The sequence below is a fragment of the Vidua macroura genome, chromosome 2 (genome assembly GCF_024509145.1).
Source record: "Vidua macroura isolate BioBank_ID:100142 chromosome 2, ASM2450914v1, whole genome shotgun sequence".
In the NCBI taxonomy this organism is placed as follows: domain Eukaryota; kingdom Metazoa; phylum Chordata; class Aves; order Passeriformes; family Viduidae; genus Vidua; species Vidua macroura.
In genome coordinates this window covers 92,348,296-92,368,644 of record NC_071572.1, presented here as the reverse complement: position 1 = coordinate 92,368,644, position 20,349 = coordinate 92,348,296, and the positions used below count along the sequence as shown (strand labels likewise).

At 39.3% G+C, this 20,349-nt stretch overlaps 1 protein-coding gene across 1 annotated transcript in view; it reads left to right on the top strand.

Moving 5' to 3' along the window:
- The first annotated feature begins 5,617 nt into the window (after nucleotides 1-5,617).
- Nucleotides 5,618-20,349, top strand: part of USP12 (ubiquitin specific peptidase 12) — a 32,813-nt gene continuing 18,081 nt past the window's right edge. The window contains exons 1-2 of the mRNA XM_053971348.1: nucleotides 5,618-5,809; nucleotides 16,713-16,793. Of these exons, the coding sequence (XP_053827323.1) occupies nucleotides 5,762-5,809; nucleotides 16,713-16,793 (129 nt within the window). The 5' untranslated portion in view covers nucleotides 5,618-5,761. The remainder of the gene's footprint in view (nucleotides 5,810-16,712; nucleotides 16,794-20,349) is intronic.

The window sequence follows — 20,349 nt, the reverse complement described above, 5'->3', positions numbered from 1 at the left end:
ATCATTCAAAAGAGTTGCCATATTATAAATGGACTCCTTTTCTACAAATTACAACTTTATTTCCAGTTAGAATTCCACCTTCTTTTAGAAGTCTAAAGACTCAGTGATAACAGTTTAGAAATCTACTGTTATTTTAAACACAACAACATTCTTACATTTTACAGCCCATTGGAAATCTCTCTTAACTGATGTATATTTTATATTTGTAGAAATTTTTATTCAGTTTAGTAGCATAACTTTTTTATTTTCCCTTTTAAGATCTCAGATGCTGATTATCCTTTGTATAGCAGATTAATTGTTTGCCAGCTATACATATATGGCAAGATGCCCAGTATCAGCTGAGCTGTGAAAATCAAAGTATGAAAATATCTCCATGTGTGAACTCAGCAAGAAACAAATATTACCCTCTGATTAAAAAGAAAAAAATAAAACAAACCAAACCCACCAAAAACAAAAACCAACAAAAATCCAAGAGAACTCAACACCTTTACTGAGGAAATCTTTGATCTTCTAAAATGAATGTAAGGAAAAAAATCATCATGAGCAAATTTTACCCTGTCAAAGAACTCTTGCCCAATCTATTTTCTTAACAGATTTGGTCTAATAATGATTATTTCTCACACCTCTTTGTAAAATATTATGAGATCTACTGATAAAAATGTTAATAAATAAAATAATATTTATCTTTTGAACAATTATACATCATAATTTGTACATTTTATATACTTTCCTATGATAATAATTTGTTCATATCTTGCTTATGATTACAACTAAGACAACTCATGCTTTTGAACCTATGAATAAAGTGCATCACTTGTCTAACCACTTGCTCACATTCTCCCATATCCAGGTAGTTTACCACCACCCCTGTCATGGCAGCCAGAGAGCATGTACAACTGTTATGAAAATAGCTGTATTTTCTGAAATCGTACCTTCAATGTAATTTACAAAAATAATTTACTAATACAGATGTTTCACTATCTGTCAGTCAGTACAAGATGGTTTGATAACATTATTTTTGAAATATATTTCCTGCTGTCTCTTCAGTTCTCCAGAAGGATCCAGTGTCAATTTTAATAATGTGTCAATATTCCAGTCCTGTATAATTTATGCAGCATCAAGTTTTCTTGGAATTATGAGATACGAGTTGGGGAAAATTTCCTTTACCTCTTACTCTCTAGTGCCTCATAGCACAAATCCTGGAGCACTCATTGTCCACAGAGATGCATTTCCATAGCAAGGCTGGCTAATCTATGATGAGAATGGTGTGTGACCTTCACTGGGATATGTGTAAATAAAAATACAGATGGTGAATTCAGATGGCTTTTTCACAAGGACAGAACTGCCTTCTCTCCATCCCTGCTATTACATCTGGATCCAAATTTAAGAGTTTCCAGAACAAGTGGAGGTATACAGAATCATAGAGCCATTTAGGTTGGAAAAAGACCCTTAAAACCAAATCCAAGTATTTACCCAGCATTGCCAAGTCCACACTAGCCCATGTCCCTAACTGCCATATACACAAAGCAACCTGTTCTGGCCTCAGATCTGACTTTCCTAGGAGCAGAAGGTTGGACTGAAGACCTCCAGAGGCCCTGTCCAACCCAAAATATCCTATTGTAGTATGCTCTTGCAGTCACTCTGTACACTAGTCCAACAACAGGTGTGGTATGTCTGCATGCAGGTAGTGCATCAATAGTCAGACCAGCTTGCGAGTGGAGGGGTAAATAGACTTGTGGGACCAATTCTGTTGTCAAACAACATTAATGAAAACCTGACAAGCCCGAGATTCAGCAGGACCATCTATAGTCACAGATGGATGATACAGGCACAAACACACCTGTACCATGCCTACTCTTCAGTTTCTGAAGCCAACCTACCCACACACCCTAGAGTAATCTGGGTGTTTGCCAAACCACAAGATTATGAAACAAGGAGAGGCACAGGTTAAGCAGCAGGAGTTTACCCTTGTTATATTTTCTCTTTGCTCCTCTGTGTCTCTGTACATTTGGAATGTAAGTTCTTCAGAACATAGAATGGGATTTTCTCTTAGTGTCTCATATGCTGACTGAGGAGGCCAAGTGCTGTGGCCTCTGACTTGTATTCTTAGATGTTGTGGTAGTACAAATGCTATGCAATAACCACACTTCATACTCTGAGAGATTTTCAGGGAGGGAAATAATTCTATCTGTTCAACCGATGTACCTCTGTAAGAAAATAACTCATTCTTTAGTGAAGCCCTTAAGAGATAGTGTAGGTGCCATTTCTCTTGGTAGCATATTCCAACCATTAACATCTTCCACTGTTAAAAAATGTGTGCTATTTATAATTAAACTTTGTTGCATTCCAGTTTATAAGTATTTTTCATGTTATGTCTCTCACTGTGCAAGATTAAAGATCACTGTAGACACCTTCCAGTCTTTTTGAAAAGTCAAGCAGATTGTACTCATTAAGTCTCTCCATACAAAGAATTTTCTCCTGCCTCAAATAATTTCTCAGCACTCTTTTGACAACAAGGACACCAGAGGCTAGTGCAGTGTCACCACAAAAATCTGTTCAATGCCGTATCTGAAGGGAAAATAATGTCTCTTCCTGATTTCCACATTCCTGGTTCCCTTGTTATATAGGCAAGGATTCACTTATTTGTTTATACCATAGCATTAGACTGGCCCCTGGCCACTCTAAATTTCTCTTCAGTCACTGCTCTGCACAACAAAGCACCTCATCTCTGCAGATGTGACCTGCTTACTGTATTTTTGAGTGACTCTACTTGAGTATATATTGAAATATAATGTATCTGAATGGGATGCATTTACTAAACAATGCAGATTTTACGATAATCCCAGAATAAATTTAATTTCTCATTTTGCTCCTCTTTCTATCTTGACAGTATATAAATTTTGCTTTCTCAGTGCTGAAAATAATAATGCCTCTATTTGTTTTTCCTGCTGTTAGGATCCCAGCACTCTCCTGCCAGCTTTCCTGAGTAACTTTATCCTTCAGTGCTGCTGTTCATGGCATCCCATCTACCAGTTTCCTGAATAAACTTGCCTGATCCTCTTAATCCAGGGTTGATATTCTCCTCCTCTCCTTCCTCGGCCTACACAGTATCATGTACTCCACTTCTCAGTCCCTACAGCCCTGGCTTTGATAACCAAGGGATTGATTACTATATCCCTAGTTCCTCCTTGGTAGTGAAGAGCAGATCCAGCTGCAAAACACTCCCAGGTGGCTCAGCCACAGTCAAGAAGTTATCCTTGATGCCTTCCAGAAATCTCCTTGATTGCTGTCATCCTAATGTGTTATACTTGCAGCAAATACCAGACAAACTAAAATTATCCCCAAACCCAAGGTCTGTGATCAAGAAACTTCCTTCTTTCTTATTACAGTTCTCAGCAGATTGGCTGGCCAGTTGGCAAAGATGCTCTGGTTGCCTTTTGTCAGGCAAGACATGACTGATGTCTTTTCTCAGACCAGGTCAGTTACTGTGCTGATCTATATGAATTACAGTCATTCTGTTTTCAAAACTCTGTAGCCTCAAGCATACACAAACACATGCACAGTCCTGGTCTACCCAACCCTATTTTTCCTTAGCTCACCAAATATACTTAATTTTTGAATAATTCCAATTATCCCAAAAGGCGTGATGATGACAATTACGGCATGATTTTCAATTCTATTCCTCATTTCCTCATATTTTACTCTAGTTTAATGGTTGATCATATAGAAGATGTTTCTGTATTTCCCCTCATTCTATGTGGCGTGAGTTGAGTTTGCTTATAACACAGCAACTCAGTTTACACAGAACAAAATCAGTATCTCTGTATGTCACTAATTTAGCATCTTCCTAGCTGCTCTTAGTCTCCAACCACGATTATCCACACCTGCCAGATACAGGCCAACACACCCATACATTCTCCATGCTTTTTGAAATGTAATCCAATAATAATTGAAATAACTCCAAAGTAACTGAATTTTTGCCTTGGAACTAGAGACAGAAAGAGCTCTTCATAACAATAATATTTTACCTTCTTTCTCTAATTTATGGGCAGGAAGAAACTTCTAGGCAATCTCTGATTTTCCAGTTGAGTGCCTTTCAAAATTTCCTGCGGTATTCTCTGGCCTGAACGGTTCCACTTGATGCCACATAATTGGTTCAAAACTGAATTATCTCCCAGATAATGGTATCAGCTTCTGCAACAATGCAATTGCTTTTTGTGCTTTTCTGCTTCAAGGAGACAGTACACTGCCTTATTTTTTTCATGTCATGTTTTGAAATTTGGTCTACTCTGGATGATAGAGGAGTATCTGTTGTGGTGGGTCTGACTAATACTGGAAGGAATTGTTTTGGAGATGTTTCTGGCAGCAAATGTATTTCAGTAGATGAACTGAACTGCTGGATATCTGAAGGTTTGACACGTCTAACCTGCTAAATACCCATTCTTGCTTTTTTTTGCGCAAAAATGGCCAATCCACTACTTTTGTTTCTATTCTTTCTCATTCCCCTGATGCTGTCCTCCCCCATGGTTTCTGTGGCAACAGTTTCAGAATGTAGTCATCCAAGAGGTGTTCATTTTCTCAGCTACTATACTTCTGAAATATACAATTCGAGATGACAGGTATCTGATAAAATGTTTTTATGTGATATAAAACCATTTTCAGGATATTTCAGGTTGCAGTAGAGTTCATTTATAATACTTTCTAAAGTCATATTCTCTATGTTTCAGCTGAAGGAACATTTACTATTCCATTAACTTAGTTGCTAAAGAACATTTACGTCTGAAGATTGTATAAATTGTAATGATTTAATGCTATAAATATTAAAACACTTTATAGTGAATAGATGTATTTATGATCAAGACCTTGTGTTCATTGACAGTGTTCTTAATAGTAATGCATTCTGATCTACTAGATTTTTCCTATATAAGAAAAAAGACAGGGTGGCAGATATCTTGGCTAGCTTTGTGCTTCTTTATTGCAGGTATCAACATCTTGAACAAGTCATCCAGATTTCTTCTTACAATCTGCAGACAAACAACATGATTAAGCTCTTTCTCAAGCAGGTCCCTCAATTACTGGTATTACTACTTTATACATCAGTTTCATTTCCGCAGATGTCTGAGGCCGGGGCACTGTGGTCCCTTCCAGCCTGAGCCATCCTGTGATTCTGTGGTCAGGTATTGGAATAGGTTGCCCAGGGAGGTGGTGGGGTCGCTATCCCTGGAGGTGTTTTAAGAGGCGTCTCGATCCGGCGTGGGGTGATGTGGTTTAGGGGTCACAGTGCTGGGTGGACAGTTGGACTGAAGATCTAAGGGATCTCTTCCAGCCTCGACGATTCGATGACTGTACAAATTCTGGTGCCACTGACAGATCCGTCCGCTCCCTCTGTGCCGCCCGCGGCGCCGGGCGCGCCCGGCCGAGCTTGGCCGGCCCTGGCGGGGCGGGGCGGGGCGGAGGGGCGGGCGGCAGCGGGGCGCTGACCCGGCGGGAGGCGGGGCCGCGCCGGGCGGGATCGCTGGGAGCCGGCGAGCGCGGGCGGCGGGAGCGGGGCTGCGCGGCGGCGGTGGGAGCTGCGCGCCCGGCCGCGGGGGCCCCGCGCCGGCGGGGGCGGGGGGCTGCGGGCTGCCCCCGCCGCCTGCCTTCCTTCCTTCCTTTACTGCCTCCCTCCCTCCCTCCCTCCCCTCCCCTCCTGCTCCCGCCCGGCCCGGCCCGGCTCCGCTCGGCTCGGCGCTGTGATTGGGCGGAAGATGGCGCTGGGCGGATGGAAATCCTAATGACAGTCTCCAAAATCGCCTCCATCTGTACCATGGTGAGCGAGAGGCCGGGGCTCTGCCGGCTCCCCGGGTTGGGGACGCGGGCGGCGGCAGCGGTGCGGGGAGCGGGCGGGCAGCGGGGGAGGCCGGGCGGGGGCGCGGGGCGGCGTCTCCGGCGCGGCGCGGGAGCGCTGCCGTGGGTGGCGGTCGGGAGCGGAGCGAGGTTAATCGGCTTTGGGAGACTCAACCTGGATGCGGGCGCCGAGGGGGTTGAGCTTTGCGGGCGGCGAAGCGGGGTCCCGGCTGCGGACGGGGCTGGAGCGCGGGGGGACCGAGCGCAGCCTTCCCCAAAGTGTGCCGAAAGCGGGGGCAGCGCTCCGGGGCATCGGCTCCGGTCCGGGGCTGCCTATTGCAGGCGTGTGGTGGTTACGGAAGGGTTTCTGGAAGCGCCCTCCTTCTCCCGACTCGCTCGGTAGCGTCCCTGCTCTCCCTCCGAGTGCTGCGCTCCTGAGCTGGGGCTGGGATCGCCCATCCACGGGCGGGTGCTCCCCGGGTTACCCGGACACGTGCGGGCACCCATCCCGCCCCTGGTGTGCATCCATCCAGGTCCCGATAGGAGAATTCTCCCTGTGATTGCTTTCTCATTACTCTCTCTCGTGGTGAATTAGAGCCATAAGAAGAAGCACAGGTGTAATAAAGCTCTCTTGGGTTGTTTTAAATAGGGATGGGGAGCTCAGTAGATTCGCCGATGGAGGAGTGATGAATTTAAGGAAGGAATTATCCCTTAGTCAGTAGAAGTTACTGCTTGTTATGGAAGAGATGTGCTGATGGTTCATAGCAGAAGTTCTTATATTTGTGCTCTCTTCTACCTATTCCGTGGCCGTGTGAAAGTTCTTGTTACCAAATGTGTTTCCACGGGGGAAGGGAAGAGGTGAATAAGGGAATGAACATGCTCTCTCATCTACTCTGTTAATTTGCTGAATTGCTATTATTATGTCTCATCAAACAGTGGGAAATGCTTACATTTCTTATTATTGGAAACTAATTTATGGTTTGCATAAATCGTGCTGCAAAGAGGCTTGAATGTCTCAAACAGATATTTTAGAGGTGGCCTGTGAGAATTTTGAGTGAATATCTGTAAGCCCATAGGATTGGATTGCTCAGGTGGTGTTTCGTCACTGGAATAATGGGGGTTTTTTGACACGGGAGATGACATATTTTAGTTTGGAATTGGAAGAGTCTGACTTCTTGAATTTATCGCCTGTATATTTATCAGGTGTCATACTGACGTCTTGATGTGGCCAGATTGGTAGGACATGTAGCATGTGCTTCGGGAGTTTCCATTCTCTGAAGGCAGGTTTTAGGTTGTTGAGGAATTAGTGTGATTGTTCCCTGAGCTGGGGCAATCTTTTATTGCAATTCTAGCTGACATCTTTTCACCCAGAGCTGGCCGCTGGCCTTTGTGTCAGCATAAATTCAGTGCTGGCCTCTTGATTTGGGTCAAGTGTGAGGCCTCGCTGCTCTGCTTCTGGACTACATACAAACCATAGGTCTGGACTGGACAAGCAGATAGTTTAAGATTGTTCTCTGTGTATGTTTATTAGAAATGATGTTATGTCACTGAGATTTAGGTCAATCCTGAAACAAAATTTTCAACTAAAAATCTTATTACTAACTAAAGTGCATGTATTCATAAAGCTGAAATTCTGATGGCAGTTAGAGATTATCTGTCCAATCACTGTCATGTGCACTGAGGTGAATAAACTCCAGGCATAAGATTTTTGCTGGGTCTTTCTGATCCATAAGCTTTAATAGTACTGTGATAGGGGACACCTAACATAGGATACCAGCTGTAAAAGCTTTTCAGCAGTTAATATGAGATTGTGCTTAAAAATATATCTGTAAAGATAGCGTGAAGGAGCACGTGGTATTTACTGTGGTGTTGTTCAGAATTGTGTGGTTGAGGCGAGGCAGATCTTTTTAATTCTAACAAGAGTCAAATACTTATGTTTAAGCATATGTTTTACAAAATTGAAGAGGATTATAATTGCTGAGTAATACTATTTCTTTTTTCTGGCAATGCTTCTTTGTGTCAACACACTTCGATAAGTGCCAGACAACTACCTAAGAATTCTTACAAGTTTTTCTTGCCTTTTCCCATGCCTGCTACAAGAACTCTCAGACTCTTCTGTGTCTTCTTGTGAAGACAAAAGTTCTTGTTAGTACAAAACCAGTAACCGGCAATTTTTGTCAAGAGACAGTTTATGCCTACACAAACCTAACATGTGCATACACGCATTATCTGTAACAGAGCAGTCTAGAACTGTATTGAAGAAAGTCTTCCATTGCAGTTCTGTGTTTCATGACTTCTTTTTTTTTTAATCCAAATTCAAGTTTTGCTTCTGCTGACCCATTTATATTTTATGTGTCTTAGCCCTGTTGTTCAAGCTCCAAATATTATAAATCAGTATATTATGTTTTACATAATATATGTATGGGCAGATTGTGTGGGTGCAGTGAAGAGTGATAACCAGTATGTTTAGTTTATCTGTGGTACCTTTTGGGGATGATCTTCCAGGAGGACATCCTCTGTGTTGGTTGATAGATACCTTTGTATATGCTGCATTAGTTCACTGATCAAACACCTCGGTGTTCATACCTATGTTAACAGAGCTCTTTCTGCAGTAGTATGTCCTAGTGTCACATCGCCTTTCAATTTCCTTAAAATTCTTTGCTCTATATCACCATTCACATGCTTCCTTGTGCTGCAGTAAGTCTTAATTACAAGGCTGGAGATTGTGGAAAAGCACTGAAAATACCTTTGCCCTTGAGTGCTTTAGCCACTGTTCTTGTTGCAAAAAGGATGAGGTTACAATTGTGTGGTCTACTTTTTAAAATTATTTTTAAAGTCTTTGCAGTAAAAGTAGAGCTTGGTCTTTACCCTCATCCATGAGTAAAACTGCAATCAAAGCCTTACTTGACTGAACTATATGGGATTTTTATGCATGGCTGAGGAGGGATAAAGTAATCTAGGCTAACTGAAATGGAGATGTGCCCCATGTTATACTCACAAATTGCATCTGACTTCTGACTTCTGCTCCTTTTGTCTAGAATCCAGGAAATACTTGCTAGCAGTTAAAATGCATCAAGTCTTTTGAGTAGCTGAAGCAAAGGGGAGATAGAAATTACATTTGTAGCTTAAAAGCTATGAAAAGCCTCTAAGACGTCAGTCTCAGACATACACAAGGAAGTTGTAATGGTAGTAGTACCTGTTTTCAGTGTTTCTTCTAGAAAGTGGTTGATGATGTTGGCACAACCTGAAAAAGTATGATAATATTTTAAAACTATGCTAATTTAGAAGCTGTAGCATTAGACATCAAAATCTTCATGTTTTGGGTGTTTGTCTATGTATTCCCTTCTCTGTCTGCCATCTCAGCATCTTGCATACAGGGTCTGTCACTGAATGTCTTCAGTGATTGTTTCAGCCCCCCAGCACTGACATCAGATACATAGTTGGTGGTTAGATGTTGATTGTGTGATGTAACAGTGTGTTCTGCGTGAGAACCTCTGCTCTTCTTACAATCCAAATTTTTGTTCTATTTTTGAGAGAATTTAAGACATGTGGAGCTGCTCTGAATGGCTGGCTATTGTCCTTTTCCTGCCTGCCTCCTCTCGAGGGGCACTGTCACAAGCATCCTTTTGTCCATTTCAGTCACATTTCACAAGGGTGAAGATGTTTCAGAGGTACTAGAGTTGAAACAAGCATGTGTGAGAAAAGGCATCTTAGAGGAAACAGACCCTGGCAGTGCCCAGCTGAGGGAAGGTTGAAGTGCACCTACCTTGAGTGTCATAGCAGAGAGGCTTAATAAACACTCCCAGTTGCAGGAAAATTTTCTAGCTAACTGTGAGAGAGGTGTGTATTTAAGGGCTTTCTTACTGCTTCAGGAATTGTTTGTTTACAATAGGGTTTCAAACCTGATTGTGAAATCTGCACTTAATGTAAATTGATGCTTGCCAGAGTCTGCAGCCAGACAGCAATGGCTATGATGTACTCAATCGTGTTCCTTCTAATTGCACTGTCTCCTCTGAAGCACAAATAGTAAGACTTAAACATTGATTGATGATCAGGTTAACAGATTCCACGGGAAAGTATACAGAGGACCCATGCTGGAAGAAATGAGAATTGAATTACAATAAGGAAAGAAAAGTTATGGGAAAACAGCTTCAAAATGAGGAGATGACAAAAAAAACTAGCAAAGAAGGAAAGGACTAAAATAACACAGAGGAAGCCACAGTATTGTGGGGTTCTTTTATCCAGCTGTCTGACTTGCTTGTGTAGCAGAGTTGGCAAGAAGGAACATGTGCTCTGTCTCAGTCATGCATTTCACTCTGGCACGATGACCGGGATCTGCCGTGCTCCGTGGACCGGAGCGTTCAGACACGTGTTCTGTTTGGGTGGCTCTGTTGCAAGCCCAGGAGTTTTTGGAGAAGTATTTGTTAGGCAGTTGGGGTAGGAGCTTACACCACAGTGGGGAAGTCCACTCATCTGTTGGAGTTCTTATCAGGAGACACTTCGATGATAAACATGACACTGAGATTCAAGCATTTGTCGTCATCATTTTTCTAGCTGTAACATGCTACAATATGGTAATAAAAGATGAATATTTATATTTGGTCTTTAGAATACTGGGTTTGTGGCACTGTTTAGTATAGTAATTAATTTAGATAAATTTGTTTTCAATTTTCCTCAAAATAGGAATTTGACTCTAACATAAAACAGTTGTCAAATATGAAACACAAAGAAGGAATTCTCAAAGTTACGTAGTTATAAAGCAGTATGTATACCAGCACAGGAAATTACTTAGTTGACATATGACTTACTTGGATGATTTGATTTATGTAAGTGTTCATTTTCTTTTTACCCGTAGACATGTGTATATTCATCTTGTATGTTCTAAGCACAAGGAAAAATGAAATATTAATTTGGACTCTAGTCTTGGCATCTTGGCAGCAGAATTTTTAGCTGTGTCAGTGGGAACAACTGATCCTGTTACCGGTCAGTTATGTAATCTTTATATTTACTTTTTACGTTCCTGAAGCAACTAGTTTGCATTAAAACTTATAGGAATGATTCTGTAAAAATGTGACAAAAGGGGCTTTTTCTATTCAAATTTCCTGAGGGAAAGAGGTGTATAAAAGCCTGTAAGGGCTGACTTTTGTTTTTGTGGGTTAGGAAGAATGCCAAAGTAAAATGCTTTTAACAAATGGTTTATTTCAGTAAGATCTAGCTGATCTTTCAGTTGAGGAAAGAAAAAATCTAGATCTTTTCTGTAGTGTAAAACCAGAAGGTTGTATTAACATAAGTAGACCAGAATAGGAAAACATTTTTACCATCTTTTATAAACTCAAATTCTTTTTATGATTCCATGAAAATGGGAAGTTACAAAAGCAATATATTTGTTTTCTGAAACTGGAATTACGTAAGTAATAAAAGCATATGAAACACACCGCAGGATGCAATTTATCAAAAACAACTATTGAGCAAATATGTTTTCCGCACTTGCCCTGCATTTTGAGTAGTTAGGTGAGTCTAATTTTTCTGAAATACTAACTTGTCTTTGACAAAAAGGATACACCATCCTTCAAAAAGGATACACCATCTAACACTTGTCATATATGAGGAAGTGCGACTATAACTAGTTGCTGTGAAGGAAAATACATTGTGAATGTTCAGTGGGGCTTGAAAAGATGGGTTTGGTAGACATATCAAATGTGAAGAGGAATTCATTTTGTGCTTTGGTATAATTTTCCTTACCCAGGCAGAGGTGTTTTTACTTCATATTCAAAAATTCTTTTGTCTTAGCTTCACATGGTAAGAGTATACAGGACTATGTCTTAGACTGATTAATAAAATAACACTATTTGGAAATATTTAAAAAGCATTGACTGAAACTATCCAAATATTTCATGTATTAATAATGCATGTTCTTTTGCAATGAAATAAACAACAAGGATTATTGAATCCCACTCACATTTCACTGCTACTTCCTGGCTAGAAACAGTATCAAAAGAATTATGTTTCAGTTTTGGTTGCAATTGAAGCAACAAATATAAGCTGATTCAAGGTAGCTGTTGCATCTCTTTGCTCTTAGTACTGATTCATGTGAATACACAGAAATGTATGAATTCACATATTCTGATAAAATGTAACTGGAAGAGTAGAGTTCTGCATTTCTTCTTTAACAGAGAATTACTGTTACAGTGCATTAATTAGTGCATTGGGCTGTGAAATTCTGTATATCTTCACTAGTTGCATAGACAAGGAAGAATCTTTCTAATTGAGGTGGAAAAAAAGGAAAAGCACTAGAGAGTGCTTCTGTACTGAGATTTATTTTTGGAAATTATAAATAATTTCATTAATTTTACACTTATTCAGGAACATTGTTATTCCTGATTACTGAGTTTCCCTTTTACTTATAATGCCCTTCTATCACTAGAAGGAGTAATTGTTCTGTGTTTTGTGGTGGTGTGGTTAATTTGCCTATAGCTAAGGTCATGTTTAAAAAATTTCACTTACATATACCCATGCAACATGGTTTAGTTATTTGAGTCACCTTTAATCAGTGTTGTTCCTTGCTTCTTGAGTGAGGTGGGGAGCATTGTAGGGAAGGATCTAGCATAGTGCATGTGTGAAGGGAGAAATGGATCTTCAGGGTGCTGGTGATAAATGTAAGTTTTCAGACAAGAAACTTGTTTTAAAGGTAAAATTCTGATTTTACTCAGGAAATTTACAGCTTAGTTAAATTAGAGGGTAAAGCTGTTAACCAATTCAAAAGATGACCCACCAAGCTATCAAGTGATCTTTATTCTAGAAAGGGATAGATCAAACCCCCCTATCCAAGGCCAGTAAGATGTGTAAGCTCCTAAGCATGTTAGGCTGGTTATGAATCAAGACTTTGTAAGGGAAATTCTGCCTGCTAGGTTGGATGCTAATGACAAGGTAGGACACTTTAAAACTGCAATTGTTTGCCTGCTTGCTGACATGTTTTTAGACAGTATTTTTAATGTAGGTTGGCATCCCAATTTACCATACTTTGGTTTGCATTTTGGGAGCGGTCTTAGACTGCACAAATTGGATGATTTTTGGAGGAAACTACAGCAGACAACATAGATCAGCTGCAGCTGGTGTTCAGTCACAAAACCAGCCTATAACTAATCTGGCAAGAATGCTCTGAAACCCAAGGTGTGTATGTCAGGTCCTAAGCACCAACTGATTTGTTTTACAGCCTGGCTCCACTTATCTTATCCCTGTGTCAGCTATTGGTGTGTCTCAGAAGGACTAGTTCAACATGGAACACCACAACAGTGTGGCCTCTGAGGCTGTGAGAAAAAGCAGTAATAAATGGCATTTCATTATATTGTTCCAGCAAGTGAAAAACTAAACAAACAAAAAACCGCATCTGCGTTTGTCCGTGCTTTGGTTTTTTCTGCCCTTTTTTTGTCGAAATGTATGGCATCAGTGGGCTTTTTAGTTTATTTTAGAAATTTGGGATGATGTATATTTGTAAAACATGAAAATCAGGAAAATACAACCATACACATTTCAAAGATAATACACCTTCCTATTCCACTATATTTCCTGGGCTTTGATTCCACTAAACTGAAATAAAACCCTCATCTTGTTAGTGTTAAATGTATTGATTTTTACAAAACTCAAGCTCTTTTGAAAAAAGTTGAGAGATTTACATAAGGTACTTCCATGGTAAACACAGATTCTTATCCCTTCACTAAGAAATTAGCTTTTAAGGCAAAATTTATAAATCCAATAATATAACTTTTTTCTTTAACTTGATGGAGGAGATAAAGCAATTAATGTTCAACTGATTTGAACATGATTAAATAAAGGTTACATGACTTACCATTTTGAAGGATGAAGTCTGCAGTAGTTTAGTTTTACACCTAACTTTCATTAGGTTTTTGAAGATCTTCGTGTAATCATTGATAAATTTCAGTAACAAATAAAAAGCAAATCTTGATTTCATATTGTGTTCTTGTAGACACACCTTAGTTGGTGAACTTTCCACTTTGTAAAGCTGCATTTCATCAACTATGAGAAATGAGTGTTCTCTCTGCCTGTACTCTTGTCTCTGTGCTGGAAGGGGGTTAATGTAAGGCAGTGCTTGGTTGTGCAGCTGTATGGCTTTTACACTGATGAGATGCAAAAAGTGGTAAATCCCAGTACTACTGCAATATTATCATCTTCTTGGACTTCTGCTGTGCCTCTGTTGCATCTTATTTCTGGATAATGACCATGTGTCCTTCCCTTCAGAAGAACAAGGGAAGCTGGAGGTGGATGTGCTGACCAAACTTAGTGATGTTCCTTTCTGTCCCCTGTGTAATATCAAAGCCAGGTTGCAGTGTGGAGACTGGACACCTGTTGTATGTGTTATTAAGTGAGCCCCCCAAAAAAGAGAGTTTTATTTGGGGATTTTCCCTGGGGATTCCAGTTAAGTGGCAGAGGAATAAAGTCTCTACTCCGCAGCATACAGCACAGCCTGAAATTTCCCAAGTCTAGTTCAGGTCCAGTAACTCCAACTTGGCCAATGAAAAGAGAGGCACTCCCACTTATGCCTTAAACCTCCTGTGTCCTCATGCCCAAGAGGTGATACAGTACCATAATAGTTGGTGGTGCTGCAGTGCTCCCCCTCTGCATCTGTATTTGCATAATGGAAGAGTCAGCTGGGACTGATAATGTGGACTGTAATCATGACTGGGAAATACTTTGAAGCAAGGGATAATTAGGTTTTAAAATAACTTTTATGGGTCAGTTGTGAACACTCATTTTAGTGTACTCTTGCTGTGTTTCTGCTCTTTGCAAGCAATACACTGTGCACAGTATAAATGATTGCTTTGGAGGGAGAGATAGCATCCTTTTTATGACAGACAAAAAGAGAGCTGTAAAGGGAAGTCTGAGTAGCTCGAGGGGTTTTATACTGGTGTAAAACATCTGTGCTGCTTTGTACTAACATTCATAAACAGCTGCATTTAAACATAGATGATGTCATGCTTTGAAGTCATGTGAAAGTCTGAGCCTTGAATGAAGTGTCTTTGAATAATCAGAAAACTGAGATGGTCTGGTAGTATCTCAGCCAAGTCAGATCTTTATTGTGCTAGAAAACTAAATACCCTGTTCAGGTCTGCACAAACAGAAACATCAATGTTTATATCATAATATTTTCCTTTCAAAGATGGAGTAAAGTAGCTGCTCCACCCTAGCTTTGAAAAGAGAAAGAATTTCCTTAAACCTGCTCTTGAATTTATTTTTAAAGAAGTAGAGATTTTAACAATAGCATAAAAGGCCCCCACAGTTCCTTCTTTTTTTTAGTTTATTTGTAATACTCACCTTGCCGGAGCTTGTGGGAGCATTTAAATAAGGCTGCAAAACTAAATATTCGTAGTCTCAGAGTGCTTTAATCTTAAATGAGGGTTTATACCCCTTTTCCTCACCACTATAATCTCCATTTGAAAACACCTTCTAAAGTAATAAGCCCTGCAGCTAAATCCTCAGGAAAGGAGAGGCTTTATCAAACTGGGTTATTGGAGGGGATGTGACTGGTGACAGCAGCTAGGGCTGAGCTGTGAATGGAGCAGAGCTGTGGTGTGGCAACCGTGGAGTTTTTGTCGCTTGTGCCCTGTTCTGGTTAAAGTTGTTGCTTCCTAATGGACCTTTGAGCACATGCTTCCAGTTTTGGAACTGCTAAGGTAGTTTATGTAAAGTTCTGCAGTACCACGGTCGTACGGTGGCAGGTGCCACATCACCATTTCATTTTAATTGTATACATTTTTGACACAGTTCTAATATTCATTCTGTTTCACTACTCCCTGTCTGCAATTAATCTGTGCAATCCTATGTGCTGTTTTTAGTGCAGCCCGTGTTGTAATATAATTGTTGTAATATGCCATGTAATGGCTACTTGCTATATCTTTGGTGTAAAAAATGAACTTGGTGGGATGGAGTTGCACCTGGTTTTAAGGTTCTTTGATGCATATTATGTTCTATTTTAGCTGCACTTATATTCTTCTGGAATATTCATGCTCATGTATTAGTCTCATTGAGGGTATATATAGATAGTTATAGGTATACAGGTATCAGTTTTGTTGAGTGCAAAAAGTTATATACATTTCCATTTCTCTAAAAGCAATCAGTGTAAGAGCTTATCCAAAGCTAGGATTTTTTTGTTGTCTGAATTTTCCAGTATACAAGTTTTTCTGTCTTTAAATAAAAAAGAAAACAATGCTTTTCTTTGAAAACACAGTATTTACTGCAACAATTCAGTCAACAGCCATGGCGTAACCAAAGTCACATTCTCTGACTTCTTTTTGAGGATCAGACCCAACAGATTTTTTGGGCAAAGGCTGCAGCATTTGTAATGCACACCATCACTGGCTGTACTGCATTTTCTTTTAGTTTTACAACGTTCAAGACATTTAGGAAAGCACTTTGAACAACTTATGTTTTCAGGGTAAGTGAAACAGACCAGTCTCTTTGCTTCCTGTGAACAATCTGCATCTCTTAACTTTTTCTGGAATGTGCTTTACAGTATGAAAATTATGCTTCTTAGAAGGAACTCACCAGTTGGCCTTGTATGGCCTGCTTTGCATCCTGTATTAGTGCAAGTGTTACCAAAGTAATTCGACTCTGGAAATAATAAGTAAAGAACATTGAAACAGTGTAATTGCATGAAAATACATAAAAATTATATAACTTTGAGATGCTTTTGAACAGCACATATTTGGAAACATCTCTAAGGTATTTTTTAGTTGTAATCAGATGTTTTACAGATTTTTTTAATGGATGGTTAGTTGGTTTTGATTGTTTATCCTTGCTGAAAACTTCTTTTCCTCAGCTATTTTCACTGTTGTCACACTAATATTTTGTTGCTTTTGATTTTTTCCTAGGGCGCCAATGCCTCAGCTTTGGAGAAAGAGATTGGTCCGGAACAATTTCCAGTCAATGAGCACTATTTTGGTTTGGTTAATGTGAGTCTCAGACCGTAACTTACTGCTTTGAAAGGACAGAAATGGGTTGGTTAAACTACAAGACTGGGATGAGTGAATACTTAGAATTCTGAAAGATATAATCACTGAATATTCATACTATTGAAATGTGTATTTGTATTTAGTGTATTTGTTGAAATATGCTACTGGATTGTTGAAATGGGCTCTCTATTGAATACTTTTATTTTGACTTATTAGTTGTAGGGTAATTTTTACATCACTTTCATGTTATTAAAATGTGTAAGTCTTAAAGAAGGCTATTTAAAATATGTAGCTTGTTGTTCATAATATGCCAACAAAGTAAAATAAATACATGAAAAGAAAAAAAATCTTGTCAAAGACAACGATGCTAGGAAGTATTTATATCTGCTATTTATATTAAGATTAAAAAAAAATTACAACCCAAAGAGGAAAGCAGAAAGAAATATATTGGATTGTTTGAATCAATAATTATTTTTAAGGAATGATTTAAACTTAAATTTCTGATATTACTGATGCAAAGTGTATCTTGTTAGAAATAGCATTATACTGATGTGAAATATTGAATTAGTCTCTTTATTGGGCTTCAGAAGCTACATAGTTAAAACAGGTTGATTTAAGAAGAGCTATTGTCTTGCTTTTCTTAATGAAACTGATTTAAATGTTGTGCTGGTACTGTAATGTGTCTCTACCTCCAGGTGCTTAGCACTGACCTGGTTCAAGAGTCTGCAATCTGAGCATGCGCTGTGGAGTCAGTAAACACTGACAAGCTGACTTCATGCATCTCCAAACACCATTGCTTAAATTCAAGTAATTTCTTTTCCCTTCTCATGAAAGCTGCAATACCCCCCAGATGCCGCATTGCTTCTCTCAGAAGAGGAAATACAGCAGTTTCACTGTCAATGCCTGTCACTTCTGCAGCTGAGCTGAGGCTTTCCATTTTTCTAGTGACTGGGTTTCTCAAATCTGTTACTCTGTTGACAGATAAACTGTTTTCCTAATTTCTTGTCCAAGTCCAGAGAGGATTTAGGACTAAATGGTGAAATTGTATTGTACACCTAATCTTAAAGTTTTGCATATTTTTTACCCTTAAGAGAAGGTTCAGTAAAGGACAATCTTCCTAATATGTCATGAAGACCAACAAATTCTGGCTTTTTGTACTCAAGGGGGAGTAGAAATTTGAATGGATATTTGTCATTGCATTCATTTAAGAGGCAGGCTGCTACAATATATCAGAGTGCTTTTAATTTTCTGTCTACTGCAGGAATTTTGCTTATTTTAGCTTCAAACAATAAAATGTTATGGGCTAAAATTCTTTGAATTGTAACAAATAATAAAATGGGATCTCATTACATTTATGGCACACTGATGCTGGTTTTCAGGTACAGTGGTTGGAAAAGGAAATTCTATGATGTTGATGCCTAAATGGTTTTCAGATCTGTTCTGCAGGTTGTGTTTACTAACACAGCACATATACACCATAAATGTGTAATAGGCTTGTAGCATGTAAATCTGCCAGGAAAAGTCAAAGTATCAAGCTATGGCCAATTACTAGAAAGAATGACAGAGATAATGAAAAGAAATACTAGATAATTAGATAATAAATTAGTACTATTACACTGAGAAGTGATAGAAATCATGGGTTTTGTCTTCATTGATTTCTCTAATTTATTTGTAGCAATTAAAGGAAGTGAATCTCCTAGGGGCTTATTAACATCTACTGCTAATTTTTTCTAATTTGTTTATTGATTTTGTTTGTCCTAACTTTCTCCAGGGTAATGGGAAAAAGGGAAAGTCAGTAGCTTTCTTCTAAGTGTGCAATAGGTGACCATTTGAGCTGTCTGGGATACAGAAAAGCATTTTACATAAAGATGACAATTCTGAAATAAAGATCTGTCAATTTTCCAGAGGTAGCATAAAAGAGGAGGAGGCAAAAGCACTGTCTTACCTCTTTTCCAGCTTTGTGGTAGAATATAGGGATTGTTCAGAGGATGTGCTGAAAGAGCAATTTGAGAGGTAAAAGAAGACCTAAGAAAGGGCAATTATGGGAAACATATGGAAGACCAGATGGTTGATAGGAATGGAAAATTCAGCTTAGACTTAAAGGGACAATATCATTCACTGAAATAGCAGGAAATATCTAAGATATGTGGTAAGATGAAAGCATTAGGAGTGTGATGTCCCATGCATCCGGACAACAAGGAGCATCATTCTTCTTTCTCTCTTCAGTGCAGTAATGCAAACTGTTCCAATCTATGTGCTTCACAAATTAAATAATCATTTTATCCAGTGAGGATGAAATAAGATGTTTAATCTCAGAGAACTGCCTTGGAAACTCTTCAGCAGTTTACTAGATTTCTAGAGCAGAAGGTTTGGTTATGCAGTCTCTCGCAGTGGATCCGTGTGTTTTGGAGAAATCCTTTTCACTGGAATGGCTCATTGCAACAAGGAAAAGTTGTTGGAGCTGCCAGTGCATCAGAGCTGGGAGGAATCCTAGAGCTGCTCAAAGACTGTGTTGCAAACAGACCTAAGTTCTTGTAAATCTCTTTGTTGAATGGGGTTCAACAACCACATTTCTTCCCAGTTGTATGTGCATCAGAAGAGTAAGCTATAAGACTATAAATGTTCACTTATATTTATATAATATATAAATTTATATATTATATAAATATAAGACTATAAATTTGTTCCACTGTGTTTTTGTTTTGCCTGCTGTCTCATTTTTCCACATAGGTTTGGGTGTTGTAACTTTGCTTTCAGAATTTAAAAGAGAAAAAGAAAAGGAGTGTGTGTGTAAAATGTAGAGAACGCAGTATTTTTGCAAATCGATCTCATTTCTCAGAATTTAGAGCAGAAGAGCAGTATGAACTGATAAAAAGAAAAAAATGTGGATTTTTTTTTTTACATCTCTTAGTCATGCACAGCATAAGATGGTCCCAGCAGGGTCTTTCTTACATTTTCTACTGCTGTTCTGAGGCAGGCTGGACAAGCATGAAGTCCCACAGTGCAGGGCTTGCACTCCTGGGTGTTGTGGCTCTGAGGCAGTGCTGGCTGAGCTGGGGAGGAGGAAGGTGTCTCTTGGCAGCACAGCCCACTGCTGAAGGTCCAGGATTAGAAAGCAGAGTGTAGGTGTTGAGTGGGTGGTGGGAGCATGGGGAGGCTGGAGTAAGGCATTGGGTGTTTCTCTAAAGATGGGAACTGAAGTAATAATGGTGCTAAGGCCAGCATTTGTTCATTTACCAAATGGAGTAGTTGCGTAGTCTAGAAACCTCCCAACCATTTCCCACTTGTTGTTTAGTACAGGTGCCTTTTAATTTTTTTCATGATTGGAAGCATTTATTTTAAAAATATTTTGAGTTTTGAGGTGATAAAGACTGATGCTTTAGAGATAAAACAAATGTGAACTATTTAAATTTTCTTCAGGAGTTTGCTTTCAAACATTCTCCGGTTGCCTGCTGTGTTTCTGAATCTGGTTGGAGAAAGCCTTTTATGAACTTAATCTGGTTGCTTTTATTTCATACTCACAGGCATGTAGGTTAACATACATTCATATTAAATT